Here is a 13,422-nt window from a genome sequence, read left to right as displayed (position 1 = left end):
ACACACACACACACACACACACACACACACACACACACTTATGAGAATGTTTTTTCACTGTTAGTGAGGACATTTGACCCTCACAAGAATAGACAAACCTGTAAGATAAAGAATAAACCTGTAAATAAAGTCTTTAATTAAAGTCTGAGATCTTCAACAGTATACCTTCACTGAAAGTGTTGTAATATTATGAATATTAATTAATAAAGAATACATTATTATGTTAAATGTACTTTTCCTGTTTTTCAGATGTTGATGAGTGTCTCCAGGGCGACCCGGGGCCTTGCGGTTACCATGCCAACTGCACAAATACACCTGGATCCTACCTGTGCAGCTGTTTCCGTGGTTACCTGATGAGTGCGGAAGGATGTAAAGGTGTGCATGAGAAACTCAATACAAGTACATGATATAAACACAAGCTCCTGTGAAACACACTTAAACATGTCAACAGACTAACTTTAACTTTCTCAGCGAGATTCTTCAAATTAAAAGAGAAAATGGACTATGAACAGCAGATACAATTCACTCAAAAATGAACATTACTTAAAAACTCAGCAATGGATGCTCTGCAGTGAATGGGTGCCGTCAGAATGAGAGTCCAAACAGCTGATAAAACATCACAATAATCCACAGCACTCCAGTCCATCAGTGAACATCTGGAGAAGACAAAAGCTGAAACAAATCCAGCATTAAGACGCTTTTAACTTCAAACCGTTGCTTCCGGGCCGGCTAAAATACGACTCTCATTCTGACGGCACCCATTCACTGCAGAGGATCCATTGCTGAGCAAGTGATGCAATGCTACATTTCTACAAATCTGATGAAGAAACAAACTCACCTGCATCTCAGATGACCTAAGAATGAGTACATTTTCAGGCAATTTTCATTTTTGGGTGAACTATTCCTTTTACATAAGCCGTCTTCTTCATCTTCAGCTAGGTTTATGAGTTTAAAACACTGTGACTAGTTGTCTTGTGTAGTTAGTTATTGTGTGTTGTGTGTGTGTGTGTTGTAGATGTAGATGAGTGTGTGTTAGCTGCAGTAACAGGTCTGCAGGCGTGTGGAAGTGGAGCCGTGTGTACAAACACACCGGGATCTTTCACCTGCTCGTGTCCGGCGGGATTCGTGCTGGCGCTCGACGGACACAACTGTGTCGGTGCGTTCAGTGTGTGTGTGTTACATTTAGAGATGGTCAAACTAATCCAATAGTCATCCAATCAGAGTTATTATAGTATAATTTTAGTTTTTTTTATTAATGTTATGAATTAGTTTCTATATTTTCTGTATTATTTTCTCTGTATTATTATTCACTTTTGAGTGTTTAGTTAGTTTTTTATGAATAATTCGTTTTTATTTTTTTATATTTTCTGTTTTCATATTAGTGAAAGTTTTAGTAATCTATAGTGTGTTTCTGTCATTTTATTAGTTTTTTTTCTCTATATGTCTATATGGTTTTTATTTAAGTTTTGTTTTTGTAATTTTAGTACATCTAGTTAAGAAATCTTTTCTTGGCAGCTAGCTGAAATAAAATAATTTAAAGACTTTCTTTATATTTTATCTTATTTTATAATTTTTTTTATTTTCTGTTTACATTTGAAACGAAAATTCAAGTATATTATATATCTATAAAAGTGTATTAGATCTTATTGTGATATTATTATTATTCAGTGCATATGGTCAATTTTTTTATTTTTATTAATAATTTTGAATTAGTTTATATTTTTATATTTTCTGTTTTCATTTTAGTTTTAGTAATTTAGTTTTTGTTTTGTGTTTGTGTGTATGTATATTTTATTCATTTTAAGTTTGTGTTTAAATTATTTTAGTACATCTAGTTAATCAATGAAAATGAGAAATGTGTCCTTGGCAACTAGCTGAAGTAAAATCAGTTAAATTATTTAAATTATTTTGTTTTATTTTATTTTAATTTATTTTATATTTTTTTGTATTTTCTGTTTTCATTTAAGTTTTAAAGTCAGCATGAAGTGAAAATTCACCTGATTTTCTAAATGCATATTATATATCTTATTGTGATATTTTTATTATTCATCACTGCATGTTTAAATTTTTTAGTAATGATTTTGAATTACTTTTTTAAAAATATTTTCTATTTTTTTTTATTTTAGTTTTTGTCTTTTTTAATATGTAAAAAAATGTGTCGTTTTTGTTTTAGTTATTTTAGTACATCAAAATAAACTAAATGAAATTAGAAATATTTTCTTGGCAACTAGCTGAAATAAAATATTCTGTATTTTTCCAGTTATTTTATTAAATTTTTTATATTTTCTGTTTTTATTTCAGTTTTAAAGTTGTCATGAAATGAAAATTCACCCTTATTTGTTGAATATCTGTCAGTTCTTCTGCACGTTACAAGTGAGCTGATTATGGAAAAGAGTGAATGTTTAAACACTCTTCTGTGTCTCTGCAGATGTTGACGAGTGTAATTTCGAGGAGAGCTGCCGCAGGGAGCTGGGTAACGTGTGTGAGAATACAGACGGCAGCTACACGTGTGTGTGTCAGGCTGGATTCAGAGAGCACAGAGCCGCGTGTGTGGGTAAGAGTCTGTCTGTATGTCTGTGTGTCTCTGTCTGTGTGTCTGTGTCTGTCTGTCTGTGTCTGTCTGTGTGTGTGTCTGTCTATCTGTCTGTCTGTCTGTCTGTGTCTGTCTGTCTGTCTGTCTGTGTGTCTGTGTCTGTCTATCTGTCTGTCTGTGTGTCTGTGTCTGTGTATCTGTCTATCTGTCTGTCTGTGTGTCTGTGTCTGTGTATCTGTCTATCTGTCTGTCTGTGTGTCTGTGTCTGTCTATCTGTCTGTCTGTGTATCTGTCTGTCTGTCTGTGTGTCTCTGTCTGTCTGTCTGTCTGTCTGTGTGTCTGTGTCTGTGTATCTGTCTATCTGTCTGTCTGTGTGTCTGTGTCTGTGTATCTGTCTGTCTGTGTGTCTGTGTGTCTGTGTCTGTCTATCTGTCTATCTGTCTGTCTGTGTATCTGTCTGTCTGTCTGTGTGTCTCTGTCTGTCTGTCTGTCTGTCTGTGTGTGTGTGTGTGTGTGTGTGTGTGTGTGCATGTTTATGTGGTTTATGAGGACACAAATTTGTATAATAACATGGGTATGACATAGGTATTACAACGAGAAGGTGATTTATGAGGACATTTTCAGTGTCCCCGTAATTCAAAATGCTTATAAATAATTCAGAATGAGTTTTTTTGAAAATCTAAAAATGCAGAAAGTCTCCTGTGAGGGGTAGGTTTAGGGGTAGGGTTGGAGTAGGACAATAGAATATACGGTCTGTACAGTATAAAAACCATTACACCTATGGAGAGTCCCCATAAACTATAAAAACAAACCTGTGTGTGTGTGTGTGTGTGTGTGTCTGTGTGTCTGTCTGTCTGTGTGTCTGTCTGTCTGTGTGTCTGTCTGTCTGTGATTGTAGTATTAACCCGTATATCTTGCGCTGCTTTATCATTCGCTCTATGTCTGAACGTAGAGTCGAGTGAGAGCGACAGATGTTATGATAAAGAGAAATCTTTTAAAAATCTACTTTACATGCATGTGCTACGCAGGGTTGCTTTAGTATCGAGTTTTTATTAATAATTTTGATTTTGTTTGTATTTTCATATTTTCTGTAATTTTTTTTCATTTTAGTTAAAGTTTTAGTAAATTTGTAGTATGTTTTTGTCATTTTTATTAGATTTTATTAGTTTTTTTTAATGTAGTTCTTCATAAATTTTCTTGTTTATATATGAAAATGAGAAATATTTCATTGGCAACTAGATTAAATAAAATAATTTAATAGTTAATTTATAATTTAAATATTTCATTTCAGTTAAAGTTAATTTTATTTCAAGTAACAAAAATTGTTTTATGGTTTTAGGTTTGGTTAGGATAATTTACAGTAATAACCCTGCTGCTTAGTTATTAGAAATGAAATGTTTTCCTGTTAGTTCATATGTTTTTGAAAACATTTATACTGTTTTCAAGAAAAGGTTTTATTTGATGACTCTAAAAATGTCAGGTGGAGCAATCGTTTAATAATTCAATGGTTTTGTCACGCCTGTGATGCATCTTAATCATGAGTGTGACATTGTTTTTATTTTATTTTTAATAAATTTAAACAACAAATGTATTTATTTTTTAACAATTGTCAGTTTGTGAACATTCTGAATGCATTTTCGATTAATATGCATTAATGCAGTAATATCTGAGAAGATGTCATGTCATTGATTCAGTTGCATGCTGGTGTTCATGTGCAGTGTAAAGCTTTGGCTGTTGTTAACCAGCGGCTTGATTTAATCTGTCTGTCTGTCTCTCAGGTGCTCAGTGTCCAGGTTTTCTTATATGTGAAGGTAGTTGCTGAACTCATCCTTTTGAGTTTCATCTCTCTGAAAGCTCACTTATGTTTGCTCGTGACTTACTGCATGCTGAATTTACCTGCATTACCTGATGGATTTTTGTTGTAAATCCTGTAAGAGTGTGTAATTCAACTAAAGAGAGATGCAATGAACAGATGATGATGTTGTTTCTCAGATGTGGACGAGTGTGTGGAGGAGCAGCATGTGTGTGTCGGCCGGGGCGAGTGTGAGAACACACTGGGCAGTTACAGGTGTGTGTGTCAGCGCGGTTACCGTGGCAACGGCACACACTGCACAGGTGAGTGACTTACACACACACACACTTACATCTAATGCATAGTTCATTATTAGAATTAAGTATTTTATTTGTTTGCCTGCATGTCGTGTGAATGTGATTTATTGAAATGTATTAAATTGTATATATACAATTTATAATAATATTATAAAATATTAATATTATATGCGTTTGTGTGTGTGTGTGTGTATGTTGAAAAGCAATAATAAAAAGATTTAAACTCAAATATTTTAAGTCAAAGGGGATCGGCTGAGAAAAACATTTGGGAATTCTTGCTATAATGCCTTTTACAACAAAATACTGTGTCTTTACCATGGTATTGACAAAGCCACTTCAAATATCTTCTATATCATTATAGTTAACTACTGTACAGCTAAAAAAAAAAAAGTAACTTGAAATTAAATATTGAAAAAAACTCAAATAAAATACAATTAACATAAACTACATATTTAAAAAAAAAACTAATAAAAATCATAAAACACAGCAAAATGACTCAAACTTTAACAAAAATGAAAATGAAAAAAAAAAAACGAATTGAAACTATTAATAAAACTATAATAGTATCTTAGTGATGCTAAAATAAGTCAATCACTGATGTGTGCATGCAGACATAAACGAGTGTCTGTCCGGGGATCACGGCTGTGACGTTAACGCTCGCTGTGGGAACATCATCGGCTCGTATTTCTGCCAGTGTCTTCAGGGATACAGCGGAGACGGACACTCCTGCTACGGTCAGTCTGAGATCCCGATCCATGCCGTCTGAATGCTGTGATGATGATGATGATGATGCTTGTGTCTGTGGTTTGCTCAGATGTGGATGAATGCACTCAGGGTAACAGACTCTGTGAACACGACTGCATGAATAAGCCGGGGACGTACAGCTGCGTCTGCAGCCCTGGATACGCAGTCACTTGTTTGACCTGGGGTCACGGTTGTGATGTTAATGCTCACTGTGGGAACATCCTCGGCTCGTACTTCTGCCAGTGTCTTCAGGGATACAGCGGAGACGGACACTCCTGCTACGGTCAGTCTGAGATCCCGATCCATGCAGTCTGAATGCTGTGATGATGATGATGATGATGCTTGTGTCTGTGGTTTGCTCAGATGTGGATGAATGCACTCAGGGTAACAGACTCTGTGAACACGACTGCATGAATCAGCCGGGGACGTACAGCTGCGTCTGCAGCCCTGGATACGCAGTCACTGCAGATCTACACAACTGCACAGGTACACACTCACACAATACACCGCACTCACTTCAGTGTGATTCACTTCAGCGTGATTGACTTCAGTGTGATTCATTGCTGTGTGATTGACTTCAGTTTGATTGACTTCAGTGTGATTCACTTCAATGAGATTCACTTCAGTGTGATTTACTTCAGTGTGATTCACTTCAGTGTGATTCACTTCAGTGTGATTCACTTCAGTGTGATTCACTTCAGTGTGATTCACTTCAGTGTGATTCACTTCAATGTGATTCACTTCAGTGTGATTCACTTCAGTGTGATTCACTTCAATGTGATTCACTTCAGTGTGATTTGTAAGTTTTTCCATATATTTTCAGGTTCATTCATTTTCTTTTTTTACTTGGTTCAATGCAATTCATTTCTGTTGTGTTTGAATTTTGTTACATTTAGTTTATTTCAATTCAGCTACAGTTCATATTAATTCAGTTTAGTTCTATTCAGTTCAGTTTAGTTTAACTGAATTAAATTCAGTATAATGCTACTCAGTTCACTTCAGTCAGTTAGATTCAGATTAAAGTGGTCATATGATGCTGCTAAAAAGAACATTATTTTGTGTATTTGGTGTAATGAAATGTGTTTATGCGGTTACACACACACACACACACAAAGAAAAACAAGTAGATAGAATAGAAAAAATAGAAAGCTAGTGTTTGTTAGTTTTTTTGTTGTTGTTTTTTTTTAAATAAAAAATTTAATTTGTGATCGGAGAAACTACAAACGCTACTCTACACTGCTCAAAACTCAAAAATTCTTTAAATATAAAAACGTACTTACAGTCTGTGAGTCAGAACAGCCGGCATTGTAGTCTACTCTCCCAGGATCAGGAAACAGTCCTCCAGATTTAATGTAATTTATTAACATGACGTCTTCCTGTATATTTAGTATTACCAAAACATTTGCAACATATGTTGCAATATGTTACAACGTGTGCATGTGTGTGTGTGTGTGTGTGTGTGTGTGTGTGTAGATGTGGACGAGTGTGTGAGCAGTAATGACACATGTGAACAGACCTGCAAAAACACAGCGGGTTCCTTTCTCTGCTCGTGTCGACGCGGGTATCAGCTGCACATCGATGGACACAGCTGTGTGGGTCAGTGCGCTTTCAGCTCAAATTATGGCCATTTAAAGAGTCTGTTTTCTGTTCTAGAGTGGATTTTCTCTCATTCACAGCTCTGTGTGTGTGTGTGTGTGTAAAAAAATACCGTCATGTACCGTGAAACCGGTATAATTTAGAAAAATACCGTGATATAAATTTTCGGTCATGCCGCCCAGCACTACTTTCTAATATTTGCAGTTTGTCACATCCCTCTCCTTGCAAAGCACTAAATCTGAAGTGCTGAGCACATTTCTTTCTTGGGACACAAGCACAGGAGTGGATTAGTGGATTTTCTCTCATTCACAGCTCTGTGTGTGTGTGTGTGTGTGTGTGTGTGTGTGTGTGTGTGTGTGTGTTTTATAGACATAGACGAGTGTAAACTACAGAACGGAGGCTGTTCTCACGAGTGCACAAACACACCAGGAGGTCAAGAATGTCACTGTCCCTTCCCTCTGCTGCTGGACCACCGCAACACCACCTGCGTCAGTACGTAATACGTGTGTGTGTGTTTTTATTGTTTTGCATGACTCACTTTAATAAGTAACTCTTTCATTAAAAAATGTAGGAAAATCCTGTTTTCCATCCTTTGCATGAAATTTCTATCTTTTGCATGCATGCATTTTCTGTCTGTTGCATGTATGCTTTTTCTGTCCTTTGCAAGCCTGCAGTTTTTATATTTTGCTTGCATGCATTTTCTATCTGTTGCATCCATGCACTTTCTATCTTTTGCTTGGATGCATTTTTTATCCTTTACATGCATGCATTTTCTGTCCTTTACATGCATGCACTTTCTATCTTTTGCATGCATGCATTTTCCACCTATCTAATGCATGCATTGTACATCTGTTTAATGTATACCTTTTCCATTATTTAATGCATGCATATGTGCGCATCTCTCTTTTGGCAGATGTGACCTCATGTGCCTTGAGGAACGGTGGATGTGATCATACTTGCTCGTTGGGTGCTGAGGGTCGCATCCATTGCAGCTGCAGAGCAGGATGGGAGCTCAGCGCAGACCAAAGAACCTGCATCGGTAAAACACAGAAAACTATTGACTGGTTCATATTATCCAATACCATAGGGCTTTTTTTTTTTATATATATATATAAATCTGATCCACGTGAATTGCATAAATCTGAAGAAAAAAAATAGTTTGGTGTGACTGTATATCAATTGATTATCAACAAAAGAGAAGTTTTGAATTTAATAAAATAAAAACAATATTTTGAATAATAATTATTATTATTATCAAATCCTGAGTAACTTCTTTCTCTGTCTCTGTCTGCAGATGTGGATGAATGTGTGAGTTTTAACGGCGGCTGTGAGCAGGTGTGTGTGAATCACGCTGGCGGTTTTAATTGCAGCTGTCGCTCGGGCTTCGAGTTGCGTAAAGACGACCCGACTAAATGCCATCGTGAGTCATGGCTGTTCACACACACTGACACAATGACACTAGATCATCCAGAGCACCCTCCTCACGGCCGTACATCATTTTCCAGCTCTGTGTGAACCTGCCTGTCTGAACTCTGGAGTGTGTGTCGCTCCGAACACCTGCGACTGTCCAGCGGGATATCCGGGACCAGGATGCTCGGGTAATGTGTCGTGTGATTGAGTTTAATGCAGAATGAGATAGGATGGGATTTTCCCACTTTTTATTATTAATAATATCATGCTAATATCTTAGAATTATTATTATATTATTCTAAGCTAATATGTTTCAGATGTGGATGAATGTGTGAGTTTTAACGGCGGCTGTGAGCAGGTGTGTGTGAATCACGCTGGCGGTTTTAATTGCAGCTGTCGCTCGGGCTTCGAGTTGCGTAAAGACGACCCGACTAAATGCCATCGTGAGTCATGGCTGTTCACACACACTGACACAATGACACTAGATCATCCAGAGCACCCTCCTCACGGCCGTACATCATTTTCCAGCTCTGTGTGAACCTGCCTGTCTGAACTCTGGAGTGTGTGTCGCTCCGAACACCTGCGACTGTCCAGCGGGATATCCGGGACCAGGATGCTCGGGTAATGTGTCGTGTGATTGAGTTTAATGCAGAATGAGATAGGATGGTATTTTCCCACTTTTTATTATTAATAATATCATGCTAATATCTTAGAATTATTATTATATTATTCTAAGCTAATATGTTGACATTTTTACACATTTGACAGACAGTTTTATCCCAAATGGCCTGCATTGCATTCAGGGCATTCATTTTTAAAATATACAATGTAAAATGGCTTATAGTTATGATAATGGTGGAATAATGAATATTCTCCACTGAACATAAAATAGTCTGTTTTCTTGGATTGAACTATTTTTTATGATGTGTTTTAGCAGTGAGTTGTAGGCATATTTATAATAATATATGAAAATGTGAGAAACATTCTGGAATTGCCTTCTCCATGAAAGCAAAAAAATGACTTTTTTATATTATTTTCACCAAGGCTGCATTTATTTGATTCAAAATGCAGTGAAAATTATGAAATAGTATTGTGATTTAAAATAACTCTTTTCTATATTAATATCTATTAAATTATAATTTATTTCTGTGATGCGCAGCTGTATTTTCAGCATCATTCCTCCAGTCTTCAGTGTCACATGATCTTCAGAAATCAGTATAATATGCTGATCTGCTGCTCAAGAAACATTTCTGATTATTATCAATGTCGAAAACAGTTAATATTTTTGTGGAAACCGTGATGCATTTTATTTTTCAGGATTCACAGATGAATAGAAAGTTCAAAAGAACAGCATTTATTTGAAATAGAAATCTTTTGTAACATTATAAATCAACATCAGTTTGATGCGTTCTTGATGAATGAAAGTATTAATTTATTTTAAATGCTAGTGTAACTGTGCCTTGAATTTCACTCCATCTATTTTCCATTCGTGCATGTGTGTGTTTTTATGTATTTATTGTGGTGTGTCTCAGCCATGTGTTCTCCACCCTGCGCTTATGGAGGGTCCTGTATGAGGTGGAACGTCTGTCTGTGTCGTCCTGGCTGGACGGGTGACGGCTGCCACACAGGTAACACTGCCTGCATCTTACACACACTCACACACACACACACACAGGTTTGTTTTTATGGTTTATGGGGACTCTCCATAGGCGTAATGTTTTTATACTGTACAGACCGTATATTCTATTGCCCTACACCAACCCTACCCCTAAACCTACCCCTCACAGGAGACTTTCTGCATTTTTAGATTTTCAAAAAAACTCATTCTGAATTATTTATAAGCCTTTTGAATTATGTATGTATGCGTGTGTAACACTGAAAATGTCCTCATAAATCACCTTCTCGTTGTAATACCTATGTCATACCCATGTTATTATACAAATTTGTGTCCTCATAAACCACATAAACATGCACACACACACACACACTCACACACACACACACACTCACACTCTCACACCCACACTCACACACACACACACACACACTCTCACACTCACACTCACACACACACACACACACACACACACACACACTCACACTCACACACACACACACACACACACACACACACACACACACACACTCACACACACACACACACACACACACACACACACTCACACTCACACACACACACACACACTCACACTCACACTCACACACTCACACACATGCTGATGATGCTGATGTGTGTGTTTCAGCCGTGTGTGAGCTGCCGTGTGCGAACGGTGGACGATGTGTCGCTCCAAACACCTGCCAATGTCCCTCCGACTACAGCGGGCCACAGTGTCTCACCCGTGAGTGTGTGAGTGTGATCTGAAGCATTGTTTTCTGTAGATGTATACTGAAAGTGTGTGTGTGTGTTTGCAGCGCTGTGTTCTCCTCCGTGTGTGAATGGAGGGAGGTGTGTGGACATCAACACCTGCAGCTGCTCAGACGGATGGACAGGAGCGCGCTGTCAGAGAGGTGAACAAATACACACTTTTTCTGGTTTACTTTAATATCCATATGAGGACACTCATACATGGCTATTGTTTTTTTATACAGTTAATTATAAATCCTAACCTAACCCAGACAATAACCCTAAAAGAAAACTTTCTGCATTGTTATAGTTCTAAAAAAACTTTATTCTCTTTATTTTTATACTGTTTTTACAAATTAGTAGGTTTGTAGGTTTAGCTCACTTCATGCTACAAATTTGTCCCCAAAATATGGTTAAGTAGGTACACACACACACACACGTTTACGAGTTTGCTGTTTAAATGAGGACTAAAATAGACTGCTCTTGTTTTTGAATTAAACTAATCTTAATAACTAAACCGACCCGGAAACGTATATTTAAATCAAAATTTGATTTTTATTAGATTTAAAAGATATTATTTTCTTTACTTATGTAAATAATATATACACTAATATATACTCTACTGTTCTAAAGTTTGGGGTCAGTGAGATTTTAATACCTTTATTTATCAAGGACTCGTTCAATTCATCAAAAGTGATCATAAAGTCATTTAAAATAAATGCTGTTCTTCACAGTTTCCACACAAATATTGTGCAGCACAACTGTGTTCAACATTGATAATAATCAGAAATGTTTGTTGAGCAGCAAATCAGCATATTATACTGATTTCTGAAGATCATGTGACACTGAAGACTGGAGGAATGATGCTGAAAATACAGCTGCGCATCACAGAAATAAATTACGTTTTAAAATATATTCACATAGAAAACAGCTGTTTTACATTCTAATAATATTTCACAATTTTTACTGTATTTTTGATCAAAATGGTTAAGTAGGTACACACACACACACACGTTTACGAGTTTGCTGTTTAAATGAGGACTAAAATAGACTGCTCTTGTTTTTGAATTAAACTAATCTTAATAACTAAACCGACCCGGAAACGTATATTTAAATCAAAATTTGATTTTTATTAGATTTAAAAGATATTATTTTCTTTACTTATGTAAATAATATATACACTAATATATACTCTACTGTTCTAAAGTTTGGGGTCAGTGAGATTTTAATACCTTTATTTATCAAGGACTCGTTCAATTCATCAAAAGTGATCATAAAGTCATTTAAAATAAATGCTGTTCTTCACAGTTTCCACAGAAATATTGTGCAGCACAACTGTGTTCAACATTGATAATAATCAGAAATGTTTGTTGAGCAGCAAATCAGCATATTATACTGATTTCTGAAGATCATGTGACACTGAAGACTGGAGGAATGATGCTGAAAATACAGCTGCGCATCACAGAAATAAATTACGTTTTAAAATATATTCACATAGAAAACAGCTGTTTTACATTCTAATAATATTTCACAATTTTTACTGTATTTTTGATCAAATAAATGCAGCCTTGGTGAGCAGAAGAGACTTTCAAAAACATTTAACAAATCTTTCAGATCACAAACGTGTGTGTGTGTTTGTGTTTGTGTGTGTGTGTGTGTGTGTATGTGTGTGTGTGTGTGTTTGTGTGTGTGTGTGTGTGTGTGTGTGTGTGTGTGCGTGTGTGTGTGTGTGTGTGTGTGTGTGTGTGTGCGTGTGTGTGTGTGTGTGTGTGTGTGTGTGTGTGCGTGTGTGTGTGTGTGTGTGTGTGTGTGTGTGTGCGTGTGTGTGTGTGTGTGTGTGTGTGTGTGTGTGCGTGTGTGTGTGTGTGTGTGTGTGTGTGTGTGTGCGTGTGTGTGTGTGTGTGTGTGTGTGTGTGTGTGCGTGTGTGTGTGTGTGTGTGTGTGTGTGTGTGTGCGTGTGTGTGTGTGTGTGTGTGTGTGTGTGTGTGTGTGTTTTCCTCCTCAGAACCCGTCAGGTGTGTGTCGGCGTGTAGAAACGGTGGTGTGTGTGTGGGACTCAACAGATGCCAGTGTGTGGATGGATTTACTGGAAGCCTCTGTGAGACAGGCATGTGACATCATTCACTCCATCATCATGACATCATTCACAATTCAACTCACTGTGACATCATCATTATTCCCTCACAATGACATGACAGTTATTATTTGTTCGTCATGGCTTATTTATACATGAGGAATGAAGAATTACTGTCATCATTGCATCTATAATTAATTGTTATAATATTCATTAATATAATGTCATGATTGTTTTTATTATTATTCAATCATTATATCATTAATTATTTATTAATTCTGTCATGTATGACATCATTGAGTATTCATATATGATAATTATCATCACATTGATTCATACATTTTTCAGGTCAGTTGTATTTGTATAGCATTTTATCATTTTTATTTTTTAGTTCAGTCTGCAGTGATTCTTCTGTTCAGATTCTGTTCAGTTCAGTTGGCAGTGATTCTTTTGTTCATCCTGTGTTGTGTTTATGTTCAGTGAGCATTATTCTGTGTAGTTTGTGTTCATGTAATTGTGTGTGTGTGTGTGTGTGTGTGTGTGTGTGTGTGTGTGTCTGTGTATGTGTGTGTGTCTGTGTGTGTGTGTCTG

General features: G+C 36.6%; 1 protein-coding gene across 1 annotated transcript in view; it reads left to right on the top strand.

Moving 5' to 3' along the window:
- The window catches only part of LOC107557001 (fibrillin-3), a 16,384-nt gene that overhangs the window by 1,323 nt on the left and 1,639 nt on the right, over positions 1 to 13,422 (top strand). The window contains exons 3-17 of the mRNA XM_016240281.1: positions 250 to 375; positions 1,016 to 1,156; positions 2,429 to 2,554; positions 4,526 to 4,648; positions 5,254 to 5,376; positions 5,750 to 5,872; positions 6,860 to 6,982; positions 7,352 to 7,474; positions 7,896 to 8,021; positions 8,277 to 8,402; positions 8,488 to 8,580; positions 9,925 to 10,020; positions 10,657 to 10,752; positions 10,826 to 10,921; positions 12,763 to 12,864. Coding sequence (XP_016095767.1) covers positions 250 to 375; positions 1,016 to 1,156; positions 2,429 to 2,554; positions 4,526 to 4,648; positions 5,254 to 5,376; positions 5,750 to 5,872; positions 6,860 to 6,982; positions 7,352 to 7,474; positions 7,896 to 8,021; positions 8,277 to 8,402; positions 8,488 to 8,580; positions 9,925 to 10,020; positions 10,657 to 10,752; positions 10,826 to 10,921; positions 12,763 to 12,864 — 1,743 coding nt within the window. The remainder of the gene's footprint in view (positions 1 to 249; positions 376 to 1,015; positions 1,157 to 2,428; positions 2,555 to 4,525; positions 4,649 to 5,253; positions 5,377 to 5,749; positions 5,873 to 6,859; positions 6,983 to 7,351; positions 7,475 to 7,895; positions 8,022 to 8,276; positions 8,403 to 8,487; positions 8,581 to 9,924; positions 10,021 to 10,656; positions 10,753 to 10,825; positions 10,922 to 12,762; positions 12,865 to 13,422) is intronic.

Source organism: Sinocyclocheilus grahami, unplaced genomic scaffold, assembly GCF_001515645.1.
Source record: "Sinocyclocheilus grahami isolate Dianchi unplaced genomic scaffold, SAMN03320097.WGS_v1.1 scaffold587.1, whole genome shotgun sequence".
Classification (NCBI taxonomy): domain Eukaryota; kingdom Metazoa; phylum Chordata; class Actinopteri; order Cypriniformes; family Cyprinidae; genus Sinocyclocheilus; species Sinocyclocheilus grahami.
This window is presented reverse-complemented; position numbering and strand designations above follow the sequence as displayed.